This window comes from Zootoca vivipara, chromosome 8, assembly GCF_963506605.1.
Source record: "Zootoca vivipara chromosome 8, rZooViv1.1, whole genome shotgun sequence".
In the NCBI taxonomy this organism is placed as follows: Eukaryota; Metazoa; Chordata; class Lepidosauria; order Squamata; family Lacertidae; genus Zootoca; species Zootoca vivipara.
Genome location: NC_083283.1, coordinates 84,015,678 through 84,036,793, shown reverse-complemented (window position 1 = coordinate 84,036,793; position 21,116 = coordinate 84,015,678). Strand labels below are relative to the sequence as shown.

At 46.1% G+C, this 21,116-nt stretch overlaps 2 protein-coding genes across 2 annotated transcripts; one reads left to right on the top strand and one right to left on the bottom strand.

Annotated features, from left to right (window-relative positions):
* The first annotated feature begins 3,993 nt into the window (after positions 1–3,993).
* WDR55 (WD repeat domain 55) lies at positions 3,994–14,378 on the top strand. The gene is made up of 8 exons (XM_035103512.2): positions 3,994–4,895; positions 5,560–5,708; positions 6,360–6,460; positions 8,518–8,605; positions 10,465–10,644; positions 11,404–11,503; positions 12,270–12,439; positions 13,222–14,378. Exons 1-8 carry the CDS (start codon positions 4,764–4,766, stop codon positions 13,544–13,546), a joined length of 1,245 nt encoding a protein of 414 aa, XP_034959403.2. The 5' UTR covers positions 3,994–4,763; the 3' UTR covers positions 13,547–14,378.
* A 59-nt stretch (positions 14,379–14,437) lies between these two features.
* DND1 (DND microRNA-mediated repression inhibitor 1) lies at positions 14,438–20,068 on the bottom strand. The gene is made up of 5 exons (XM_035103513.2): positions 19,625–20,068; positions 18,584–18,713; positions 17,297–17,758; positions 16,149–16,559; positions 14,438–15,120 (listed from the first exon to the last, which is right to left on the bottom strand). The coding sequence occupies exons 1-5, from the start codon at positions 19,637–19,639 to the stop codon at positions 15,104–15,106; spliced, it is 1,035 nt and encodes a 344-aa protein (XP_034959404.1). The 5' UTR covers positions 19,640–20,068; the 3' UTR covers positions 14,438–15,103.
* Positions 20,069–21,116: the final 1,048 nt, after the last annotated feature.

The window sequence follows — 21,116 nt, the reverse complement described above, 5'->3', positions numbered from 1 at the left end:
AGGGAGCTATTTAACATTACATTTGTTTGCATAGTATGGCATCACTTGCACTTTGCCCTTCATCAACAATATGTTTTTTGTGGTATACTGAACCAGCACTCAAGTGATGGGGAGCAGCATTGCAACAGCATTTGAAAGCAGCTTTTAACCACGGTTCAAACTACGTACCTTTTTCTTATTTTTTACAAAAGGGTTTTTTGGGGTGGGGTGCAGGAGATGCCTGCATAGTTAATCATAACAGCAGTGGGGCTTCAGAAGGGAGTGATTAGCTCAATGCTGGCAGCAACAAAAAGCCTACAGCTGCCCCTGCCATCGTTTCAACTGGAAGACTGGGTAATGATGCTTGTCTTCATTATGGTGTTGCTTTGTCATTTAGTCGTGTCCGACTCTTCGTGACCCCATGGACCAGAGAACGCCAGGCACTCCTGTCTTCCACTGCCTTCCACAGTTTGGTCAGACTTATGTTGGTGGCTTCAAGAACACTGTCCCACCATCTCATCCTCTGTCGTCCCCTTCTTCTTGTGCCCTCCATCTTTCCCAACATCAGGGTCTTTTCCAGGGAGTCTTCTCTTCTCATGAGGTGGCCAAAGTATTGGAGCCTCAGCTTCACGATCTGTCCTTCCAGTGAGCTCTCAGGGCTGATTTCCTTCAGAATGGATAGGTTTGATCTTGAAGTCCATGGGACTCTCAAGAGTCTCCTCCAGCACCATAATTCAAAAACATCAATTCTTTGGTGACCAGCTCTCACTTCCATACATCACTACTGGGAAAACCATAGCTTTAATTATATGGACCTTTGTTGGCAAGTTGATGTTTCTGCTTTTTAAGATGCTGTCTAGGTTTGTCATTGCTTTTCTCCCAAGAAGCAGGCGTCTTTTAATTTGTGACTGCTCCATCTGCAGTGATCATGGAACCCAAGAAAGTAAAATCTCTCTGCCTCCATTTCTTCCCCTTCTATTTGCCAGGAGGTGATGGGTTTTTTTGATGTTGAACTTCAGACCATATTTTGCGCTCTACTCTTTCACCCTCATTAAAAGGTTCTTTAATTCCTCCTCACTTTCTGCCCTCGAGGTTGTGTCATCTGCATATCTGAGGTTGTTGATATTTCTTCTGGCAATCTTAATTCCGGTTTGGGATTCATCCAGTCCAGCCTTTCGCATGATGAAGTCTGTGTATAAGTTAAATAAGCAGGGAGACAATATACAATTTTGAACCAATCAGTTATTCCATGTCCAGTTCTAACTGTAGCTTCTTGTCCCACATAGAGATTTTTCAGGAGACAGATGAGATGATCAGGCACTCCCATTTCAGGAGACAGATGAGATGATCAGGCACTTCCCATTTCCCATTTCCCAAGCATCAATTCTTCGGCGATCAGCCTTCTTTATGGTCCAGCTCTCACTTCCATACATCACTACTGGGAAAACCATAGCTTTAACTATACGGACCTTTGTAGGCAAGGTGATGTCTCTGCTTTTTAAGATGCTGTCTAGGTTTGCCATTGCTTTTCTCCCAAGAAGCAGGTGTCTTTTAATTTCGTGACTGCTGTCACCATCTGCAGTGATCAAGGAGCCCAAGAAAGTAAAATCTCTCACTACCTCCATTTCTTCCCCTTCTATTTGCCAGGAGGTGATGGGACCAGTGGCCATGATCTTGGTTTTTTTGATGTTGAGCTTCAGACCATATTTTGCGCTCTCCTTTTTCACCCTCATTAAAAGGTTCTTTAGTTCCTCCTCACTTTCTGCCATCAAGGTTGTGTCATCTGCATATCTGAGGTTGTTGATATTTCTTCCGGCAATCTTAATTCCGGCTTGGGATTCATCTAGTCCAGCCTTTCGCATGATGAATTCTGCATATAAGTTAAATAAGCAGGGAGACAATATACAACCTTGTCGTACTCCTTTCCCAATTTTGAACCACTCAGTTGTTCCATATCCAGTTCTAACTGTAGCTTCTTGTCCCACATAGAGATTTCTCAGGAGACAGATGAGGCGATCAGGCACTCCCATTTCTTTAAGAACTTGCCATAGTTTGCTGTGGTCGACACAGTCAAAGGCTTTTGCATAGTCAATGAAGCAGAAGTAGACGTTTTTCTGGAACTCTCTAGCTTTCTCCATAATCCAGCGCATGTTTGCTATTTGGTCTCTGGTTCCTCTGCCCTTTCGAAATCCAGCTTGCACTTCTGGGAGTTCTCGATCCACATACTGCCTAAGCCTGCCTTGTAGAATTTTAAGCATAACCTTGCTAGCGTGTGAAATGAGCGCAATTGTGCGGTAGTTGGAGCATTCTTTGGCACTGCCCTTCTTTGGAATTGGGATGTAGACTGATCTTCTCCAATCCTCTGGCCATTGCTGAGTTTTCCAAACTTGCTGGCATATTGGGTGTAGCACCTTAACAGCATCATCTTTTAAAATTTTAAATAGTTCAGCTGGAATATCATCACTTCCACTGGCCTTGTTATTAGCAATGCTTTCTAAGGCCCATTTGACTTCACTCTCCAAGATGTCTGGCTCCAGGTCAGCAACCACACTACCTGAGGTGTACGAGACCTCCATATCTTTCTGGTATAATTCCTCTGTGTATTCTTGCCACCTCTTCTTGATGTCTTCTGCTTCTGTTAGGTCCTTACCACTTTTGTCCTTGATTATGGTAATCTTTGTACGAAATGTTCCTTTCATATCTCCAATTTTCTTGAACAGATCTCTGGTTTTCCCCATTCTATTGTTTTCCTCTATTTCTTTGCATTGCTCATTTAAGAAGACCCTCTTGTCTCTCCTTGCTATTTTTTGGAAATCTGCATTCAGTTTCCTGTATCTTTCCCTATCTCCCTTGCATTTTGCTTGCCTCCTCTCCTCCGCTATTTGTAAGGCCTCGTTGGATAGCCATTTTGCTTTCTTGCATTTCCTTTTCCTTGGGATGGTTTTCGTTGCTGCTCCCTGTATAATGTTACGAGCCTCCATCCATAGTTCTTCAAGCATTCTGTCCACCAAATCTAAATCCTTAAACCTGTTCCTCACTTCCACTGTGTATTCATAAGGGATTTGATTTAGATTGTATCTTACTGGCCCAGTGGTTTTTCCTACTTTCTTCAGTTTAAGCTGGAATTTTGCTATAAGAAGCTGATGATCTGAGTTACAGTCAGCTCCAGGTCTTGTTTTTGCTGACTGTATAGAGCTTCTCCATCTTTGGCTGCAGAGAATATAATCAATCTGATTTCGATGCTGCCCATTTGGTGATATCCATGTGTAGAGTCGTCTCTTGTGTTGTTGGAAAAGAGTGTTTGTGATGACCAGCTTGTTCTCTTGACAGAACTCTATTAGCCTTTGCCCTGCTTCATTTTGAACTCCAAGGCCAAACTTGCCAGTTGTTCCTTTTATCTCTTGATTCCCTACTTTAGCATTCCAATCCCCTGTAATGAGAAGAACATCCTTCTTTGGTGTCATTTCTAGAAGGTGTTGTAAGTCTTCATAGAACTGGTCAATTTCACTTTCTTCAGCACCGGTAGTTGGTGCATAAACTTGGATTACTGTGATGTTAAAAGGTCTGCCTTGGATTCGTATCGAGATCATTCTGTCATTTTTGAGATTGCATCCCATTACAGCTTTTGCCACTCTTTTGTTGACTATGCGGTAGTTGGAGCATTTTTTGGCACTGCCCTTCTTTGGGATTGGGATGTAGACTGATCTTTTCCAATCCTCTGGCCACTGCTGGGTTTTCCAAACTTGCTGGCATATTGAGTGTAGCACCTTATACAGATGCAATTCTGGATTGCATTATAGTGTTGCTGTACACCTCTTTTTCTCTTTTAATTCTACCTCAAACATACATTAAACAGCAGGCTCAATCCCTGAGCTGCTCTGGTGCACAATGCTCTTCCACTGTTTGTTTGTTTGTTTGTTTGTTTGTTTGTTTGTTTGTTGTGGGGGAGGAAGGGAAAGGAGATTGTTAGCAGCTTTGAGACTCCTTAGGGTAGTGATAAAGCGGGATATCAAATCCAAACTCTTCTTCTTCTTCACCGCTACCAGAGAAATAATATGGATGCATTGCATTGACATTCTTTTCATGGACATGACCATTTTTAAAAGTTAAAAAATTCAACATCCAGTGCTTTTTTTTCTGGGGGGATACAGGGGTACGCATATCCCTAAACATTTTGTGAATCTTTGTACTTTTGTCCATTTACTGTATTTATTTTTCCTAATCAGAACTCTAAAATGGTGATTTTCCTGAGTCAAAATGAGAGTACCCCTAAAGATTTTTTATTATTATTTAGAAAAACTGCACTGTCAACATCACGTCATAGCATTTACACACTGGCTTCCACCATCAGCAACCAGAATCTTTCACACAACTGGGTCAGAAAGAGCATTATTTGGGCAAGACACAATACCGGTAGTTTTTTTTACCACTATTTATAATTTCTGAGCAAATTAAATTCCTTGAAAGTTTTAAAGCAGAGGTTAGATGGCCATCTGTCAAGGATGCTTTAGCTGAGTTTCCTGCATTGCAGGGGGCTGGACCCTAGGGGGTTCCTTACAATTCTACAATTCTATAACCATAAATTAAATCCAATCAACATCAGTCAGAAAACTGAGTAAATGCGGAAAAACAAGATTTCATATGGACAGATCGCACAATAATAAGTCACAAACCAGTTTTCACGAATCTGCCTACCAACTTTCCAAACAAAACTGGCATTAAACAGGAATCAAATTGCCGCCTCCCGCATTTCGGGAGTGCTCAGTCTCTTCCTCTAATCGCATATGCATGAACTGGAGGAAATCCCTCCTCCTCGCCTTCCTCTCCGCCCTTCCGCCGCCGCGCAAACGCCAGCATTTCCGGGCGCATCTGCCGGAGCAAGACGCGCGTGCGTAAAGATGGCTGCGCCCGAGCAGGTGAGTGCCTCTCCTGAGCGCTTCTTGGCAACTAAGCGCCAGCGGAGACCCCTCCGCCTTTGCCAAAAGAAGACACCGGGGGCCAGGGGTGGCTGCCCGCCCGCCCTGCTAAGGCTGCCTTTCCCCGGCCCCAGAAGAGGCTCAGCGGGCCTCGTGTGCTGCTGGAGAAATGCCACCCCCCCCCCAAAAAATAAAGAGGGATAGAGGGTGATAGCCGGAGAAAGGCGGGTTTGCCTCCGTGAGCTCTCCAGCTATACGGTTTAGGAGCAAAAGCACGGGGGCCGCCGCCGCCGTTTTAGAGGGAAGTCGCACCCCTTGGGGGCGTGGGCTGAATCTGCAATGTAAAAGGTTCGCCGAGTCTCTCTTGGTGCCATGTGGATCGCAGCAAGCGAGACTTCGCATCTCCACATGTATTTGTCTTGGAAGAGACAACACTTCATGCTAGGTAATTGTATTAAAAGTGTTCAATAAAAGTTTGTAATTTAAAAGAGAGGGTTTTTTTGACCCCCTAGCTGGTAACCCCCCCCCCCTTTTAAGGTGTCAGACAGCATAATATATAAATACAGGACAGTATATATCCCATACTGCCCGCTTCACTGAAAGTTGAGGGTTTTAGGGCCTTTGTGGAGTTCCCTTTTATTCTTCCCTTTTATTCCCCACCAAGGCATATTCAAGTGAGGAGGAAACAGAACCTGAGCCTAGACCTCGAGACACCCCTGAAGACATTTCCCTTGAGGCAGCAGCAAACACCATTGCTTTTCACCCTTGCCGGGATGTCCTGGCTGCTGGAGACGTGGATGGTGATGTCTATTTGTGAGTACAGCTTCTCTGAGAAAAGTGCTGATGGCATAACTGGGTGAGCCCTTATGGGGGTGATGCAAGAATAAAATCCAAAGAGTGGTCCCCCCCCCTTCCCATATCAGTAGTCCAGCAAGATAGAGGACTTACATTGTCGGTTTGCACTATAGGGAGAACCTATAATGACCTAGCTATCTGATGAATAAGAATCTCCTGCATAAGAGAGCCTGGTGATGGGGCTGTTCCAGAGCCTTTTTCTACCCATCACCCCAGTTGCTGGCAGAAAATACGTTCTGCAGCCAGATGAAGGTATGCCAAGAAAACTTTGCAAATATTAATAATATTCCATTTGCAAGTTTTTGGTTCCTTCATCTGTTCATATCAAGGGGCCAGTTTGAGGGCTCAGAAGCAGGGCATGAAGGCAACAGCTTTCATTTCTGCCTAACTGGGGAGTTTCAAGAAACAGTCCTACAGATATCTGACTTGCCCTTCCTTTTTTAAAAAAAGTTATCATAAATTTTTGTTGTGTACCATATCATAAACTGAAATTCCCTTTCAACTCTTCTGCCAATCTTCCTCCAGTACAATTTTCATCTTTAGGTATAATTTCCCCAGTTGCTTTCAACAGGTTCTTTGATGACCCCTCCACCTTTTTAAATATTTCAGATATTCATATTCCTGTTTGGAAGGTGGGAACAAGGAACTTTGGTCTTCAGGACATCATTTAAAATCCTGCCGGGAAGTGTCCTTTTCCCATGATGGACAAAGTGAGTGCTTCCCTCTTTGTGCCTTGTTTATTTCTTGGTTCCCAATTGGGGTTCCGGTTTCCGCCTGCAGGAATGGCGGACCTGTTTTCCATCTCTCTGACCTTCGTAAGGAATTTGGCGGTTGCTAGGGGAGTAAATGGCAACCCCCTACCCTCTCCGGGGGTTACGGAGAGGGGCCGCTGGCCCGCGATGCCCCCAGACCCACTCCGACTGTTTTTGGAGTGGGGGGAGCTTGGGCTGAGCACTTACGACGGCCAGGACTCCCGGACGCTAATCTGCATGGCGGGGATTTCCATGGTTAAAGAAGATAATTAGGCTTAAATCTATGGACATACTTCAGAAGGAGGGGAAGAAGCGCTGTTTACTGCTGAGAATTTTATGCTGCTGAGCGAGAGGAGTCAAAGAATGTACGGCATCTGGAAGAAGGATTGATGGGGACGGAGCGATAAGGGAAGCAAGTTTTTATTTTTTCTTCATATTGTTGCCTCGTATCTTCCCGGACGCGATGTCCTGGCTTGTTTGGAGTGAAAGAGAAGCAAAAGACTGTGTGAGTTGAACTTTATAGCTGTTGTTACTGAGCATATTTCTTAAAGATGTGAAGTTGCCGATGAGAAAAGCCCCCCCCTAGTCAGACGGAAGGAGTTCTGGACGCGTTCGGAGGATTTATGAGCTGTGACGCACTTTAAATTGGAGCAGCGACCTGAAGCTAAGTTCAGCTATAGGGCAAGGAGATCCATTAATTTACCAAGAGTTCATGGTTGGATGTTTGGGTCTCCTGCCTGAAAAAGCTGTAAATTCTATAAAGATAAATAAATCGTAAATCTTCATGGCTATGAGAGAAAATGAAAGTGATTTGAGCCTTTTAAGATGGCGCTGCTACTCCGTCGCAACAGGGAGCTCCACTAAGAAGATTTATGGGGAGGCTGGACTGATTAACTCACACAGGAGAAAGAACATCTGTGAAACTTCGTTTGACATTTATCTCAGCAGCTGGAACAATCGGATGAAAGTGGAAAACATCTAGGTGACTGTAAGGGGAAGATTTGGAATATTATGAGCTTGGAGGACGATTTGAACTTTAGAAATAAGACGGCAGTGGACAGTTGCGAGGAATTCCCAATTTCTTGAAGCATGGGAACCCAAAAATAAATTATTTAGATGATTTGGCATAACATTCGGTTTGATTGATATATATATGTGTATAATTTGAAATATTGAATGTGATATAATTGGTTTTAATTGGAAAATTAATAAAAATATTCTTTAAAAAAAATATTTCTTGGTTCCCAATTATGCAGTGTCTTGGAGACGCATTCACTGGAACAATGAGCATCTTCTGCTTATCATCCTGAAGAAGGGGTGCTAAGGCTGAAATCCCATGCACACCTTTGTGGGATTAAGCCCCCTTGAACAGAATAGGATTTCTGAATAAACCTGTATGAGTCTGTTTGAATCCCAGCAGGAGAAAAAGCTTAGAGTAAACTTTTAAAAAATGCATTATGGTGTGACAGTTTACTAGATATTTATGTTGATCCCAAAATAGCAAGCACGTTGGCTGTTGATCACAATAACGGGCAATGCAATTTCATGCTGGAGAACATTACGTATTTGGATGTATACAGTGCTTTTTTTCTTTAAAAATTAATGTTTAGGGGTACTCTCATTTTCCTACTCATATTGAAATACTGACCCTCAATGAGGCCAAACTTAGAGTCACAAAATGTTTAGGGGAATGCATACCCCTGCGTCCCGCCAGAAAAAAAGCACTGAGTGTATATGTTAACAGATTCTTGAAGAATTATCTGTACAGTATGTCATTATTTTCAGATTAACATTTTATCTTCAGTAAACTTCGGAATAATGCTGGGACAATGTCCTTTGAATATTTCTGGGAAATCTAATCAAATAAACAGGACTGCCTTTATACTCTCTGGCGTAGCTGCTCATAGATTTTGTTGTGAAGTTCTGGCTATTCCGTTTCAGAAGGGAGTCCGCAAATATTCCCTTTAAATTACTGAGTATATCCAGTGATCGGTGTGTTCCTCTCCATTTTCTAGAGCTCTTTACGGTGTCCAAAGATAAATCCATTCATATTCTAAGTGTGGAGGAAGGTCGTCTTGTGACAAGGTTCTCCAAGGCTCACAAGTAAGCAATGGGGACTCCTTGAGGGTATGCTTTTATAGGAGTGCGCTTACTCCTTTTCCTCCAAGGAGCTCAAGGTGGTGTGCCTGGTTCTCCCCCTTCTCATTTAATCTGTGAGACAGATTAGGCTGGGAGGCCATGACTGGCCCTAGGTCACCCAGAGTTTCAAGCCCTAGTGGGGATTTGAATCTTGGTCTCACTTCTAGTTCTTTCATCAAGATGGTGCTTGTAGTAGCCAGCAGGAAATCCGCAAACCTTCCTCGCAGTCCAGTCCTATGGATGCTTGCAAAGGGTTGGTACTGTGAAGCAGACATCCCCAAACTTCGGCCCTCCAGATGTTTTGGACTACAATTCCCATCTTCCTCAACCACTGGTCTTGTTAGCTAGGGATCATGGGAGTTGTGGGCCAAAACATCTGGAGGGCCGGAGTTTGGGGATGCCTGCTGTGAAGAATGTAAGAATGTCTTACAACGGAAACCTGCAAATGGCACCCACACGTTTCCTCCTGCACCCCTCTTCACTTGCTGGCTCCTGAAACGTAGCAGAGTTTCTTCAGCTTCAGCAGTTCCCAACGAGATCTCTCTAATCTAACAGCGTTTATTTACAGAAGCAGTAAATCAGTCTGGGAGACTATTTCACCCATGGCTGTCCTGTACAAAAGCGAAAGTACAACTGAACTCAAAGAGCATTTAACCCAGGCATCCCCAAACTTCGGCCCTCCAGATGTTTTGTACTACAATCCCCATCTTCCCTGACCACTGGTCCTGTTAGCTAGGGATCATGGGAGTTGTAGGCCAAAACATCTGGAGGGCCATAGTTTGGGGATGCCTGATTTAACCCCTCCCCCGTCACATCCCAGAGCTTTTAATCCTGTAAGCTCTGTTTTACTTCACAGTTACACCTGCATAATTGCAAGCAGTCAGCCTACTGGCATCAGGAACCACCCTGTGGCCTTCATGACATGTCATTCGCTGGATGGTTGTGACCTATAAAGCTCCCTACACAGCTTAGGTTCAGGTTATCTGATAGACCATATTCCATCATACAAAGCCCAGGCTCTGAGATCTTTGGTGGGGGCCCCGTCTCTCAGTCCTGCCACCCTCAAATGCATGCTTGGTGGGGACACAGGAGAAGGCCTTCTCGGTGGCTGCTCCCAGATTCTGGAGATTCTGGAGATTCTGGAGCTCTCTCCCTGGAGAAGCTGGACTGGTGCACTCCTTGTTGTCCATCCACTGGCTGGTGAAGACCTTCCAAAAGGCTTACGCACACACGCACACATCACCACTTGGGGTGCAAAGCAGGGCCAGAGATGGTGTGACCTGGGGAGAATTCTGAGGGCCAGGCCAAGAAGCCTTAAGGGCTGGCTTTTGGCCCTGGGCCAGGTTCCCCACCCTTGCTTTAAACCCTCCCTGTACCTCTATTGTTATTCCCTTCTACACTTCATTCAGAGTGAGGAGGGAATACTGGGAGCTGGAAGTTGGGAGAGTGTGGACCCCTTGAAGTTAATGGACATGACTGACAAGTTCACTAATTTCACCTGCAGTTGGGCCCGTGGAAATGAAGTAAGTCTTGCCATCTTTTACGGAGGGAATATGAATTTTCTCTTGCTTGTGTGGCTCCCATAATAGGCGTGTACGGAGAAAGAATTCTCTTTGTTCATAGGATCAGGTGATCCTCTCTTACCAAGCCCCTCATTCTGCCCTTTAGCGGAGTTCCAGTTTGCTTCCCTTCTTCCTGGTGCCTCTGTGGGGCTGTTGAGACCTTGCAGAGGGCAACAACTCCAAGAGGGAATAAGGCACTTGTGTAATATAGTGGCTATCTGTAGCATGGATTCTGCTGCTACAACTCTGGAATTTCCACAGTTCTGCTCTGAACAGTCTGCTGGTGATAGATGAGCACTTGTTTGCCACAGGAGATGACCGCGGGGAATTGAAAGTGTGGGATCTGCGCAAAGGCACCTCCTTTATGGAAATGAAGCAGCACGAGGAGTATATCAGTGACATGGCCGTCGATGGGAACAAGAAACTGCTGCTCACCACCAGGTACTCGTGCACTCTCCAGTTTTTAGTGGGCTTGGTTTATTCTACTTCGGTGGTGGAGACGCTTTGACTGCAGTGGGAGGCCAAGAGCTGTTAAGAGACTCCTGTTAAGATTTCCTCCTAATGAGCAGTTAATTTAGTTGGCTCATTAGAGGCTTTGCCAAACTTCCAATAGTCCAGCCCGCTTCCCCTTAGTAGCTGCGGACCTTGGCAAAGATAGCAAAATAAATCATCTTCTGTCTCTCTTCTTGCGCTGCTAAGAAGCTGTGTGTGAACTAACAAGAAGCAGCACACAAAAATCACAAAGAATAGCTTCTGTCTTCTAAACTAAAAGCTTTATTTACAGAGCAATAAAGAACAGCCCTGGCGAGAGACAAGGCACGACTGCTCTCTTCGCCAGGCAAAAAACGAAACTGAAATATGTACACTCAGAGAACAAAGAACTGTAACATGATCCCCCTTTGCTCCCTCCTTCCCAGTGGTCAGGCGACACAGCAAAACACAAAGATGCAGGCTGCTTTTAACTTTTGCCAGCCTGAAACTCCTCACAACTCCCTCCCCACCCACCCACCCTCTCACACACACAAAATTCTTTTCCAAGGGCCATTGAAATGGATACCTATTGATATCCTGAAATGTACAGATCCTTCTAGTGGACAGAACACCAAAGTAACTGGAAACACTTGGAGCCGCAGCTGATTCTGCTGCCTTGGATGCTCCTGATAAGTAAATGATCACCGCGTTCCATTCTGTTTCTTGCAGTGGAGATGGAACTATGGGAGTCTTCAACATCAGGAGAAGGCGCTTCGAGCTGCTCTCAGAGCCTCAGAATGGAGACCTGTCAGCCATCGCTCTGATGAAGGTCAGCCCTATTACTCAGCAGCCCTTTGAGGAGCAGCTGCTGCAGAACTGAACATTTGTGGGAGAAGGGACTTAGAAACATGCTCTTGCCGAAAATAGTATGTATTGATGGGCAGCGTAATATTCCTATTTCATTGCCGTTTGCTTTAGAATAAGACAGAAAAGGGACCCAGGTGGCGCTGTGGTTAAACCACTGAGCCTAGGGCTTGCTGATCAGACGGTCGGCGGTTCGAATCCCTGTGACGGGGTGAGCTCCCGTTGCTTGGTCCCAGCTCCTGCCAACCTAGCAGTTCGAAAGCACGTCAAAGTGCAAGTAGATAAATAGGTACTGCTACAGCGGGAAGGTAAACAGCGTTTCCATGAGCTGCTCTGGTTTGCCAGAAGCGGCTTTGTCATGCTGGCCACATGACCTGGAAGCTATACGCCGGCTCCCTTGGCCAATAATGCGAGATGAGTGTGCAACCCCAGAGTCAGTCACGACTGGACCGAATGGTCAGGGGTCCCTTTACCTTTACCTTAAGACAGAAAAAGGCCTTTGGATGGGTATGTCATGGTTCTTAGTTGTTGGTGAGGGGCAGGGGTTTTTCCAGGGGGAACTCAGTTCCGGCACTTCTCAGGTGGGCACCATTGCCATTCTAAGAGAACGAGGGAGGTGTCCATGGCGAGTTCCAGCCCCTCTTTCTCTAGGAAAATAGCACTGGTGAGGGGGATCATGATCGGGCTTTTTTAAAGGGTCAAACAGTCTTTATTTCCTGTTTGTTGCTCAGAGAGGAAAGAAAGTGGCCTGTGGCTCCAGCGAGGGAACCATTTACCTCTTCAACTGGGATGGTTTTGGGGCTACCAGTGATCGGTTTGCACTGAAGGCAGAGTCCATTGACTGCATGGTCCCTGTAACAGAGAGCATTGTGTGTACAGGCTGCACTGACGGAGTCATCAGGTGAGAGGGCAATGGGTTGTTTGTCAACCTGGGAACCACAGGCTTCTCCTGCGGGTATAGGGCAATACAGTATACAAATTTAAATAACAGTGCACATCTCTAGAGCAGCGTTTCCCAACCTTGTGCCTCCAGATGTTTTCGGACTACAATTCCCATCATTCCTGACCACTGGTCTTGCTAGCTAGGGATGATGGGAGTTGTAGTCCCAAAACATCTGGAGGCACAAGGTTGAGAAACACTGCTCTAGAGCTTACAACTCCCATGATTCCTAGCTAGCAGGACCAGTGGTCAGGGATGATGGGAATCGTGGTCTCAAAACATCTGGAGGCCCAAGGTTGAGGATCACTGCCTAGAGCAGGCATCCCCAAACTGCGGCCCTCCAGATGTTTTGACCTACAACTCCCATGATCCCTAGCTAACAGGACCAGTGGTTGGGGAAGATGGGAATTGTAGTCCAAAACATCTGGAGGGCCGAAGTTTGGGGATGCCTGCTCTAGAGGATTGTTAAGATTTGCATCCCCCCCCCTTTAAGCTTCATTCTTTCCCTGATTGTGGTTTGTTTATACAGCTTTGTATAATCTCTTATGGTACTGTCCCATTGTTTTGCGTGAATTATATTCCATTAATCAATTAAACCTTTAAAAGGAATTTAGAGCCTTAGAAAAAGATTCCTTTCCCAACCCTCACCGGAGCATCTTAAAGTGCAGGTAGAATTAATTTCAGGTGCTGTTACGGAGGACCTGCTGGCTTTTTCTTAATCAGGCCTTTTCCTGTTGTTTCAGGGCCGTGAACATCTTGCCCAATCGGGTGATTGGCAGTGTTGGGCAGCATGTTGGGGAGCCTATTGAGCAGCTAGCCAAATGCCATAATGGCCCATTTCTGGCCAGCTGCGCCCATGACCAGAAGGTGAAGTTCTGGGACATCTCTTCGCTTAACTCGGTCATTGTGGACGATTACAGAAAGAAAAAGAAGAAAAGTGGGCAGCTGAAGTCTTTGAGTCTCAAGGCATTTGGTACTGGGGAGGATTTCTTTGCAGGCTTGAGAGAAGAGGAGGCAGCAGGGCCAAAGGATGAAGACTCTAGTGGCACGGAAACGGATAGTGACTAAAATATGTGCATGGATCAGATATGAGCAGCTCTCTCCCCTGAAGGGACCTTTATAACCCAAGACTGTTTGAAACTGTCAAGTTTTTGCAGAGATTTGGCTGAACAAACAGCAGGATATTGGGGGCAAAGGTGTGGGAGCCTAATGAAACCCGTACTGCAGTCTTCTGTGTACTGCAATCCAGTGAAACAAATATATGCTTCCACAGCATAGTCATGAGAAAAACATGGTCTGGCTGCTACAAAAGGGGAAGGTGTAGATCTCAAGTTGCCCCAGGACAAAGCCTGTGCTTTCTGTTGGAAGAGGAGTGTATCATGGAATGAAAAGGCTAGAAAACAGGATTAATACTAGTGAGGAGGAAAGCTGTTGGTCTTATACTGGCACCCCCAAACTTCGGCCCTCCAGATGTTTTGGACTACCGTACAATTCCCATCATCCCTGACCACTGGTTCTGTTAGCTGGGGATCATGGGAGTTGTAGGCCAAAACATCTGGAGGGCCGCAGTTTGGGGATGCCTGGTCTTATATGTATGTACTGGTTTAACTACTACTTTCAAAGGAGGGTAGCCAGACACAAAAAGGGGATAGGGCTCCTGAACCTTCAATACAGAAGGGGGACTCTCTGAAACACACAACATGACACAACAGAAATGTATTTTGTGGATTTTATATTGTAAATAAAATAAACAAAACCCAGCATAACATCATCTATCAGATTTCAAATGATTCACACAAGGATATTGCAACACTTATTTCTTTCAAAACAATTTTAATATTCAAGTGCCTATGTTAGCCATTCACTATTTTTGATGCACATTAAAAAGTCAAAATTTTAAGGGACTCTGCCTGATCCTTTCCCTAAAATCTTCATACATCCATTTTGTTATTCACTGGGAACTTTTTATAGTGTTAAAAAGGCACCTGGTGTTCTGCTATTAAGAGGCACATGAAGGAATTCAGGGAACACCATCCTGAATCCCCAGGAAGACATAATCAGTACAGGCGGGTTTCCTCCTAAAGCAAAAGGCTAGCCTTTGTGCATGAAAAATTGTCCAATGCCCCTTGCCTAAAGCTACAAAACAAATTCAAACTGTCACAAACAAGTGAGAAAGCTCTCCAAACTCTTAAATAAATAAAAAGAATAATAATGTTTTCTATGTGTAAACAAAGAAAATAAGCAGCCCTAAATCTTGGTGTTGGAACGGGCGGGAGTCATCCCTAGAGTTTTACACAGTACTTGTCATGCCTGAGGGGCAGAAATAAAGTTGTGAAAGCAAGATAGGCCCCCAACTTAAGATTGCCTGTCGAGAAATACGCATGCATTATTTCCCCAAACTGAAAAGGATACTCAAATAACTTAACTTAAAACAATTTCGTACTGAGATCTGCATGGACAACCTATTTAAAATCTAACAAGACTCCAAAAGCAGCAATGCTTCTCCTCCAAAAAACAAAGACAAGATGCCAGGCACACTTTCTCTCCCCATGGATTTTATCCAAGCTGGTTTTAGTGGACAATGACAGGAGACACAGACCTCTCTCGAACTTGAAGACTGTTCTCTTACACCATTGGGCATCCTGTTGGAAAGAGAAATAGGTTAGGCTTTAGGGTTGCCAACATACAGAAAAGCAGTCAACACACTCAAAACAGGAACCCACCAGGAAGGCACCTATTCTGCAAACATACAAGGCAGGAAAACTCCTTTTCTGAAGTGCTTGGAGGCTGAAAAGGCCATGCACTGGCCTCCACTTGTCTCACCCTCTACCCTTGTTATCTTGATGTCTCTTAGGGATGCCCCAGAGGCATTCTCTCTCCAGGCAGCCTAGCCTGGAAAGTTGAAAGAATTTGTAGTGCGAGGGACCTCCGGCCAGGTTCCAATGATATCTAGGGCACCCACAGGTACAGAGTTGCAGTCTCAAGCAAGTGAAGGCAAGTTTTCTACCTCCAGCTTCAACTTACCCCTCTCAGCCCTGTGCTCTTCTATATAAAATGCTGCCACCATTCATTAGCTTCAATCTCTCAGTGTGGCAAGCTGGGTGAACAGAATAGGCATCCTTCTTTGACAAAAAAATATTGTTTAAAGAATGCTAATTTAGGTAGGTTTAGGGGACCCAGGTGGTGCTGTGGGTTAAACCACAGAGTCTAGGACTTGCTGATCAGAAGGTTGGCAGTTGCTCGGTCCCAGCTCCTCCCCACCTAGCAGTTCGAAAGCATATCAAAGTGCAAGTAGATAAATAGGGACCGCTCTGGCGGGAAGTTAAACGGCGTTTCCGTGCGCTGCTCTGGTTCGCCAGAAGCAGCTTTGTCATGCTGGCCACATGATCCGGAAGCTGTCTGCGGACAAGCGCCGGCTCCCTCGGCCTATAGAGCGAGACAAGCGCCGCAACCCCAGAGTCGGACACGACTGGACCTGATGGTCAGGGGCCCCTTTACCTTTACCTCCTTATATCAATTTTATAACAGTTAAAAGCCCCATGACCTAGCTGAGGATTTCACCTGCCTTGCTCACCATCTGGGAGACCTGAAGGCAACCTAGTGCCTCTTTGCTCCCTTTCAGCAAATCTGAAGCACTGCTTCCAAGATGAAGTTGTGCAACAACACTTACCCAGAGCTTTGAGTAGCTGCAACGCCACTGCATCCTTGGCCTTTTCGTGGGCCCCCAAGCCAGAACGTTCTGGCTTGATCCAGATAAACCCACTGAAAGGCGATGGGTATTTAGGTATCACCACTTGATACCAGAACTGTAACCATCCTTCATGATTCTTTTGCATACATTTTGTAAGAAATACAGGGAGCCCCAGCTGCCGTTCCTTGCATTGCAGATTCAGGTAGTCCAGCACACTGCCCACTGGGGATTGCACAGGCCCAGAAGGTGCTTTGTAGGGGGAATCTCTGTGGGAAAAATTGGATGGTGGAATCTCCGGAAAGCCCTGAACGGAGGCACTGTGGAGTTCCTGTTTTATATTTGGTTTCAGCCAATCCACTTCAATGTCATCTCCACAGAGGCACAAACTACCTGCAGAACAGAAGAAACAATTTAAAATTTGATTCAAATATAGGCCTCTCCTAACAGTATTCCACCCGCAATTGACAGCAGTGCAGGAAAAAATAAAAGTAGACGACATATGAAAGAGACAGCTTAAAAATATATGAATACTAATTGCATTGCTTGCATAATTTGAGTTTGTATGCACTAGTGATAGCTCTAAAGTTCTCATGTACATTAAATGATGTAATAGTTCTCAGTAGTTAATATTGTCACTGAAATTTCCATGAAGGTGAAATTGGCAGGTAACTAGGTGACCAGTGCCACTTAATACTAATAATAATAATAATAACAACAATAATTTTATTATTTATACCCCTCCCACCTGGCTGGCTTCCAAAAAATGTATTTTTCAAATAAAAAAGCCAAACATTAAAAACTTCCCGATATAGGGCTGCCTTCAGATGTCTTCTAAAAGTTGTGTAAGTTCTTTATCTCCTTGACATCTGAAGGGAGGGCATTCCACAGGGAAGGTGCCACTGCCAAGAAGGCCCTTTGCCTGGTTCCCTGAAATTTCACTTCCCACAGTAAGGGAATTGCCAGAAGACCCTTGGAAGTGAACCTCAGTCTCCGGGCTGAATGATGCGGGTGGAATTTGGCTCCTGTACTTGAGTGGTGGATACAATAAGGAGCCATCTGCACCCCATGCTCCGAGCCTCTATTGCCTATAGTACATGATACTTTACTGCTATATTTATGAGTCAAACCTTCCACAAGCGTTTTCCTGGCGATTGCAGCAGCCTGGTGGGAGCTGTATTTCACCTCTGCCAACTGCCTCTCCCTTCTGAAAGGGCTTGGGTGCAAGGAAACACTCAGGACTCCGGCAGTAAGTTCCTGCAGCATTGGAAGAAGGTGTCCCTCTCTCACAGAGAGAGACAAACCATCAATGGAGAGCTCACACTTGTCTGTACTTCTGCAGACCAAAATGGAGTGGCCGGGCTGGATTTCAAAGTTGTTGAGCATGGCAATAGCATCCTGGGCACTGCGTCTGTTTCCGTATTTCGCATAGGCAAAGCCACGGTTAAGCCCACTGAACGTCATCATGAGACGAAATTCATAGAGCCTCCCAACACTCTGGAAGAGAGGAATTAGTTTATCCTCATATATATCCTGTGGAATCTTCCCTATGAAAATCTCAGAGCCAGGTGGTGGAACACTGCCAGTCCAACCTGCGGAAAAAGAAAAAGAAGACGCATAATTGACTCTTCTTTTTTTTAAATGTTCCATACAAGGGAAAAGAGCTCAGTAGTTGTACAGAAAATAAAAATAGCAGCTGATGGTTGCCATTTTAGACGTTCCAAGAAAGGAATCAAATGAAAGTGTCTCTCCATAAGGTTCCATGAAGAGTTTGGATTTGATATCCCATTTTATCACTACCCTAAGGAGTCTCAAAGCAGCTAACATTCTCCTTTCCTTTCCCTTCCTCCCCCACAACAAACACGCCGAGAGACTTCAAATAAGTGTGACTAGCCCAAGGTCACCCAGCAGCTGCATGTGGAGGAGCGGAGACACAAACCCGGTTCCCCAGATTACGGAGTCTACTGCTCTTAACCACTACACCACACGAGTTGATGGAGGGTGAAAACAATGCTTGATTGTCTTAAAGTAAATAAAAGGATTCCATGTCGTAACCGTCTTGTCTTTTATACAGTACCAGCTTCATCCCCATACAAGATTCTACAGCAAAGGGAAAGACCTCAGGCAGTAGCATACGTGAATGCCTTTAGTTTTTAGCAATTTCTATTACAATTCTGTACAATAAGCAAGTAAAATAGGCTTCATGAAACTTCTGTGGGCTTGGGCATTAGCAGGGAAATTCAGGCTCCCCTCACCCACTGGGCAACAGCTTGTGAGATTTCCAGCAACCAGAAATGACAATTGAAAGGTGGTAACCTTCCAATTGCCTCCAAGCAGCTTAAGCACATACCAGTATTTCTAAAAGTGATACTTGGGTGACAGATCTGTGTATCCCAGGCTGATAATCTTCTACTTACCTGGTGGAGGGCCACCGTATTTCCTCTGGCCATTGATCTGTACCAGTTTGATTCCAGTCTCTTCCACCCAAGCCAGAAGGGCAGTTTTTTTAGCCTGGTTTACTTCCTCGCTCCATGCAGGACAAGACACCTACAAACACAACATGGAATCAGGGGCGGACTTGGGTCATCTTTCCTAATTTGGCACTTCCAAGCAGATATTCTCCATAATGGATCTTTTCGATCCAGCTGCTTGATGGCATTAAGGGAGGCCCATGCTCAGGCCTTCCAGAAGCAGCAGCCCAGGAACGACGAAGCTTTTGCTGGTCAGCCCCATGAAGCAGAGCGTTTGTTTCTGGAGCACCTTGGGAACGTTCAAGGTACTTCGGGGTCACAACGACTCCGGCGCTGGCAGCACTAACAAGCCGCTCACACTTCAGCAACGGGGCTTCGCTTTTAGGGGAAGGAGTGCAACTAACGCGGCCGCCTTCGGCCATTGAAGAAGGTAATGCCTATCCAGGGCCGGGCGCGTCCCTCCACACGGGCGGATTCCGAGCCCGGAGACCGCAGAAGTTGAGCAGATTTTAAAGAAGCGAAAGCTTTATCGAGTTATTCTCTTTTTTGGGGGTGGGGGACAGGACCAGTACCTCAGTAATCAATCACGGTCAAGAGCGGTCTCGCAAAGACACGTGTCAGTCGCAACCCTCATTTCAGAAAGCAATTGTTCCCAATTCCTTCGGAGCAATTTTGGAGAGTCCCTTTGCGCGAGAGGACCTCGTGCCGCGCAGCCGACTCCCCCCCCCCCCGCATAACACTGAACCTGTATTAATTTGCGAGGGAGGGAAGCAGGGTAGCAACCGCGACGCTCTAAAAGTCAGCACGCCTTTAAGCGCAACGAGATTCGCTCCCAGGTAAGAGCAGCCACAGGTGGTCCGTGGTTTGAGCCAGGCGAGCTCCCCGTCCGCCAAAGAACTAGATTTTGGCTCAGACTCCTCCAACCGCAACCATTTCTCTTCCCTCCTACAGGAAAAAAAAACTAAGAGGCTTCAGTCTACTACCTACCTGCACACCATCCATGGCCCCCCAAAACTGCGTGCAGTACTTTTCGGGCAACGCCTTCCCAGCCACACCCTCCTCACTGGCGGGCGGCGGCCGCTCCTTTTCTAGCCCGGGGGCGGCTCCCCCGCCCGCTTTCCTCTGCTGATTGGTAGATTAATCACACGCCTCCGCCCCCCGTGTACGCGCTCCCGGGGCGGGGGTCCTTCCTGGTCAGCGGGATCCCTTGCGCGCGCGCCAGGCGAAGCCCGCCGTTCTCTTCGCTTCGACCCCGAGATCGTTCCCACCAGCACCGCCACCACTTTCCAATCCTTTGATTAGCTAGCCCACACCATTCACACGTGCCGCAGCTGGGGCCATAAGCGCGCCTTCCATAGCGCCGAACCGAAGCGCCGGCGGCCCGCTAAGTTTAGCCGCCAGGAGAGAAGCGGAGCCTCCTTGCAGGCTGAACTTGGGTTTTTTCCCCAGTAATAAAGACGCACAGGATATTTAAAAATATTCTGAATTACTGGTGGGCTATTTACTGAACAGCCTTATGTTGCTAACGTTGCAAATTGGGAGGGGTTCTTTTGTTGGTGGTGGGAAAGGCGTCAACTCCAGACATTCAACAAGTGTCTCTTTTTTAGGGAGAAAAATTTCATCCATGTCTCACACTTCCCCGTGGCACAGCCTGCCACCATTGTTGTGCTGACCACAGAACTCCTTTGAAGAAGGCGCTCATTCCGCATGCAATCCACTATGTGTGAAAGACACCTTCACCCAATACTTACGGTAAGGATTAAGGAGAACAGTAAGATTGCAGGAGGCAGAGATAACGCCTGACAAGCTGTGAAAACTCCCGGAATATTTGCAGGCTGGAGATTGTTCACACCTGAGTAGTGCACCATTGTTGTTAATTTAAATGCCTGTCAGCGCCACAGGTGGTGCTGCGAGTTAAACCACAGAAACTAGGGCTTTCTGATCAGAAGGTCAGCGGTTCGAATCCCTGTGACGGGGTGAGCTCCCATTGCTCAGTCCCAGCTTCTGCCAACCTAGCAGTTCAAAATCGCGTCAAAGTGCAAGTAGATAAATAGGTACCGCTCCAAGCAGGAAGGTAAACGGCATTTCCATGCGCTGCTCTGGTTCACCAGAAGCGGCTTTGTCATGCTGGCCACATGACCTGGAAGCTGTACGCCGGCTCCCTCGGCTAATAACGCGAGATGAGCACCGCAACCCCAGAGTCGGTCACGACGGGACCTAATGGTCAGGGGTCCCTTTACCTTTATCTTTATACCTAATCATATTTTGGAATTTAGATAAATACGGATGGCCAACTTCTTGAAATGGTCAGGGGTCCCTTTACGTTTACCAGGGCCGTCTGGCGCTGTGGTGCAAATATCCCTCCCTCCGGCGCCCCCCCGCCTTTCCCAGAGTTGTTGACCTTTTTTTAGGGAGCTGACACCACGCTTACACATTATCTCTGCTTGGGAAAACAAACGTGTCAGTAAAGCATGAGACT

Excerpts from the sequence above, each read along its gene's own strand:
- WDR55 (XM_035103512.2), top strand. The coding sequence starts at position 4,764 with ATGCATGAACTGGAGGAAATCCCTCCTCCTCGCCTTCCTCTCCGCCCT. Across the intron at positions 5,709-6,359 it reads GTGGATGGTGATGTCTATTT|ATATTCATATTCCTGTTTGG; the intron begins GTGAGTACAGCT and ends TAAATATTTCAG. Across the intron at positions 10,645-11,403 it reads AAACTGCTGCTCACCACCAG|TGGAGATGGAACTATGGGAG; the intron begins GTACTCGTGCAC and ends TGTTTCTTGCAG.
- DND1 (XM_035103513.2), bottom strand. Across the intron at positions 17,759-18,583 it reads ATACGGTGGCCCTCCACCAG|GTTGGACTGGCAGTGTTCCA; the intron begins GTAAGTAGAAGA and ends CTTTTTCCGCAG. Across the intron at positions 16,560-17,296 it reads CAGGAAAACGCTTGTGGAAG|GTAGTTTGTGCCTCTGTGGA; the intron begins GTTTGACTCATA and ends TCTGTTCTGCAG.